Source organism: Penaeus japonicus, unplaced genomic scaffold, assembly GCF_977035675.1.
Source record: "Penaeus japonicus unplaced genomic scaffold, GWHDUDI00000001_assembly GWHDUDI00000024, whole genome shotgun sequence".
NCBI classification, from domain to species: Eukaryota; Metazoa; Arthropoda; class Malacostraca; order Decapoda; family Penaeidae; genus Penaeus; species Penaeus japonicus.
In genome coordinates, this window is record NW_028234426.1 from 7,365,626 (window position 1) to 7,370,625 (window position 5,000).

The 5,000-nt window shown below is 36.3% G+C and overlaps 1 protein-coding gene across 1 annotated transcript in view; it reads left to right on the forward strand.

The window, feature by feature from the left end:
* LOC122246824 (interference hedgehog) overlaps positions 1–5,000 on the forward strand; it is a 59,560-nt gene that overhangs the window by 54,490 nt on the left and 70 nt on the right. Inside the window, exons 7-16 of the mRNA XM_043005586.2 lie at positions 104–259; positions 642–797; positions 942–1,181; positions 1,483–1,592; positions 1,832–1,956; positions 2,134–2,377; positions 2,514–2,652; positions 2,998–3,183; positions 3,713–3,876; positions 4,135–5,000. The exon at positions 4,135–5,000 is cut by the window's right edge and continues 70 nt beyond it. Coding sequence (XP_042861520.2) covers positions 104–259; positions 642–797; positions 942–1,181; positions 1,483–1,592; positions 1,832–1,956; positions 2,134–2,377; positions 2,514–2,652; positions 2,998–3,183; positions 3,713–3,876; positions 4,135–4,344 — 1,730 coding nt within the window. The 3' untranslated portion in view covers positions 4,345–5,000. The remainder of the gene's footprint in view (positions 1–103; positions 260–641; positions 798–941; positions 1,182–1,482; positions 1,593–1,831; positions 1,957–2,133; positions 2,378–2,513; positions 2,653–2,997; positions 3,184–3,712; positions 3,877–4,134) is intronic.

Sequence of the window (5,000 nt, forward strand, 5' to 3'; positions counted from 1 at the left end):
GCCTCAGTATTATATTCAATATTATGTTACATGTAATAGTTACATGATTTCAGCCTAAGCAGTGTACAAAGTGACTTATATGAAGTATACCAACGTCCCACAGAACCGCCTGAGATAGAGGAAGCTCCTGAGCCCCAGAATGTTGAGGAGGGGAAGGAAGTGGACCTCAAGTGCAGTGCCACCGGCCACCCCAAGCCCAAGATCATGTGGGTGTTTAACGGAGGGCTTGTGAGGAATGATGGAAACCTTTTGATAACTGGTGAGGACTGGCATATCAGTTAAAAAAGAACTTTTGAGTTTTTAGGATGAGTAATTTGTACATTCAAAGAACAGGCATTTAAAGATAATGTTTTAATGATTTGTTGCTGAATTGCAATTAAAATGTGTGAATAACAAATGACTGGTATTTTTTAAAGGTTGACGTAACTTATACATCTACATTGATACTGTTAGATATGTTCTCCATGTACTGCTTATTAGTCACATGAGCAAATGTTTTAGCTTTTTTTTTATAGGAAATTAGATTACACTTCTGTATTCAGCAGGATCTGACCACATGTTATACAAAATTTAATTTAGTTTACAGTATTGTATCAATTCTGACTACAAGCTTCACTAAATAGTATATAAAACACTTACAGAACAAGGATTGACAATCAGGACAGTGGAGAAGAAACATGCTGGCATATTCCAGTGTTTTGCTCACAATCCTGAAGGCACTGTTCAAGCTGTGGCCATGATCAGTGTCGTGCCCAAAACAGTGAATGCAGGGCCACATTCCAGCATATCTAACAGGGGTAAGAGCATTTTTCCTTTCTTGATATGAGAAATATGCTTGGCAATGTCTATGTGGTTATGATTGTGGCTGTAGGTATTATTATTCATGGGAAATGGCGAACCAAACCTGAGAATGAAAGAGATTATTTGTGATGCTTTTCCAGATTACACTCCGGGTGAGCCTTCCAGAGACCGATTCAACGGCAACCGACGCAGAGTAGTCGGTAAGGGCGACAACGGTAATGGGGGAAAGGGCAACAGGGGAAGAGACAGAAATGGAAAGAGGACAGGCAAAGGGAGAAAGGATAACGATAACCTCGGAGGAGGAGTTGGGAAGAACGGAGACGCAACGGTAGAACCAGCGACAACAGACGAAGGCGTGTGGAGGAAGAAAGGGAAGAAAGGTTGGTCAGGCCGTTTTGGTCGTGGGATTTTTTGTTTGTGGGACTTTCACGTCACGGAAAAGATACGTATTAAGTTTAGGTCCTTATGATATCTTAGTCTTGGTGATTTTTTTAAGTTTGTCGATAGCGGGATGGTACTAGTTATCGAGATGATCAAATTATCTTAATAGATATTTTATTTACCATACATTACTGAAATGAAAGGTATGATTGTGAAATATTATGTTAATGGAAGTAGATTACCAACATTATTATCACTTAACAGAAGTTACATATCCTTTTTATATCTTACGTTTACCAGGTTTGATGGTTCCTCCCTCAAGGCCCAATATGACAAAGGTTTCAGATGAATCAGTTATGGTCACATGGGATGTTCATAACACGACTGGCTTACCAATTCTGTTTTATAAGGTAAGATTTAAAACAAGGAAAATTTGTCCATTGAATATGATGTTGGTTCATGATTTGGATGATATAAAACAAAGATGAAGACGTACTATTTTTCCTCCAAATTGTGTTTTTAGTTAGATACATACAGTGAAATATAATGCATGTATCAGTAATTATTTATTAGAGAAGCGAAGAGACAGCTTTGAAATATGTTGAAAATTATTTATTCTTTAACAGAAGATCAATCTTTTCATAAACAGGTTCAATATAAGGAAGTTGGAAATCGAGGGAACAGAGGCAGCAGATGGATGACAGTGGATGAGGATATTCTGCCACATATTAATAGCTACGAAGTAACAGGGCTTCACACAGGACGTGTTTACAAGTAAGTATAATGCACTTTTCTTTGTGTCCTCTGTGATCCTGAAAAGTTTTTATTTTGGTTCTGAGATAGTTGAGTACTTATAGGTTATCAAAGTAGAAGATAATGCAATGAATATTTATTTGTATGTAAGTAAACATGAAGCAAAAGTGTAATTTTAACATTGCTTCTTCTCTTCAGATTTCGTATTGCTGCCGTTTATGCCAACAATGACAACAAGCTGGGGAAGAATTCCAAGAGATTCCTATTAAAGGAAGACCTGACAATGCAGAGGCCCGTCTACCCACCAAAGATAGTCCGCCTCTTGCCTCTCAGTCCCTCATCGGTTCGGCTGGAGTGGCAGTACGAGCCATCACCGGGAGTCCCTGTGGAAGGGTTCTTCATTAATTACAGGGAAGCAACAACAGCTGGGGAATACACTAAGGTATATTCTGTTGAGTTTGTTTTTTTAATCTTTGAAATAGCATTATGGTAACATCTTAGGTTTGCCAGAATATTCAGATAGTCAAACACATAAGATGTACTGAATTTCTTGATTAATTTTTGCCAACTTCCTCCAGGTCACAGTCTTGAATCCGACAAGAAGAAGTTATGAGATCTCGCACCTCAAGCCCAATATTTCGTATGACTTCAAGATACAGTGTTTCAACATTGCGGGGACATCTGACTTTTCCCCTATATATAAGAAAGCTGTTGCAGGTAGGGTGCTCATTGTTCATATAATACTTTTTTTATTTATTTTCAAAAAAGAAAATTAAGAAAAGAAAACAATATGACTGATGAAGTTCGTTAGTCATATATCTTTTGAAACTGTCTCTGTATCTGCCACATATTCTTTCTTTGTTCAAAATTACCAGACAGACCACAGTTGAAACTGTAATGAAGGATGTGTGCCTTATGTATAAGTTTCTATATATAAATCTCTAGAAAGTATATCAATCATAAAACCACTCTATAAATGAAGTACACATACCACATAAGTCAGTTTCTATATAATCCTTCCTTTCATACCTTCAAGTACATCTGACCATATTCTCGCCACAGGTTCCAGAACGTCTACTATGCGTCCAGCTGTCACCGTTAGCGATGTGGTGCCTGTGATGAAGAATGATGACATGAGTCTTTCCAACATCCATCTGTACATAATCCTCGGTGCTGTTCTCGCCCTGCTGCTCCTGATTGTGATTGTCTCTTCGTCAATTTATGCTTGTAGGAATAGGAATGCTCAAGGTAGGAATTTAGTGGTTTATCTTTTTGCAAATGATGATCGAGATGTGTATATAGATGGATATAAAATGATAGTACGGGAATGTTCATTTGTTTTATCTGATAGTCATGATGTGTATTTTGTTGGATATACTATGATAGAAGGTAATGTCTGTACTTATTGTAATACGGAATTTTTGGCTAAATCATTTGAATCGTACTTGTGGAAGTAATGAATTATTTTAACTTTGTTTTTATTATTTCTGGCATTCATTAAAGGAAAGACAAGAATGTAAGGTAATAACACTGGTTATACAATTATTGATTTATTTCAAGACCTTAATACTTTTAGAGTACTGTCTACATTTTTCCTTTTCAAGATTGATTTCTGAAGGTTTAATTCAGATCAATTACTTTTTACTTTATCAAAAGTACTAATGTGCCCTTTGTTTGTACTACCTAAAATTAAATTAATGCATAAAGTATATCTTTATGCTACAACCTTGATTCAATGACTGTAATAAAAATTACCTTTTTTTGAATTTTAAACCAGCAGATGACAGCCATGCATCAAAATATGAGGACACATCTCTCCACATACACAGGGAAACGACCACTTATTCTTTGCCTCAGGGTAACCGTAACAATGGCCAAGGTCCCAATGGATATTTATCGCACCAAGGCTCTCCTCTGCGGCAGCAAAGTAGGGATGAAAAGGTAGGGTATTGGTGATGATTGATGATCTGGAATTCATGTTGTATATTGTTCTAATAGGTAATACTTTTTTAGGTTTTGAATTATTTCATGATTTGAGATAATGGATTTTTGAGATAAGGGCAATGGAGTGAAATATCTAATATATTTTTCCAGTTATGTTATTAATATTTCATTATGAATATTTAAATATACAATTTCACACGCATATTGGCACTAATCTCTATCAATAATATCCCCTTAACTGCTTCTCACTTCCAGGTCCCAGTTGAAAATGCCCTTGTTGAAAATAACAACCATAACATTCAGATGCTGAGAAATTGGCAGTCGGCCCCAAGAAGCCAGACCCGTCCCTATTCCAGCAGTGGTGACGGTGACGCTGGTGCTATCGAGATGAGAAATTCCTCGTTGCCCAGAAATACGAGTGAAGGACCAGTTGTGGCTAGTGGCGTGGACACAACTCTGAGATGATTTCACTAATGTCCTCTATATCCCACATACACTTTAATTATTTTATCCGTGTTTGTATATACTGTATAGAATATGCATGGCTGAAGTGAAGATGGCAAGTGGCCGTGGAAACGAAGTGGATTTTCCTCCTCTTTTTGAAAACTTAATCGAATGTAAAAGTGCATGTTGATTGTATGAGTTTATGCGTGTTGTAGTGTGCTTGTTCATTTGTGTGTAAAGTGACAGAAATAAGTCAGTTCTGATATAAGCCTTGGTGGCCATAATTGTGATACTATTTTTAAGTTTAGGATTAGTATTCTTTCACTCACTGTGTTAGTAACTGCTTATCTGTAACTTTGGATCTGTCTCTCTGCATAAATGTGTCAGTTTTTAAACCCTTTTATTTATGTATTTCAAAATCAAAGAATGACAAAATAATGCTACAAATATTACTAGTGGTTGTAGAATGATTATATGCATTTCATTCTTTTTTCTTTACAAAATGTACATATATATGATTTTTTTCTACTTAGAAATATAAGTTACTTTCTTAATTTATTTAATTGGGGAATTTTGAGACATCTGCAGTTAACATGTCTAAAACATGTCCCAGTTGACAGTGAAATGTATCTCTTTACCTTTAGTAAACCACAGTAATGTGCTAAAAGAAGGTGTCT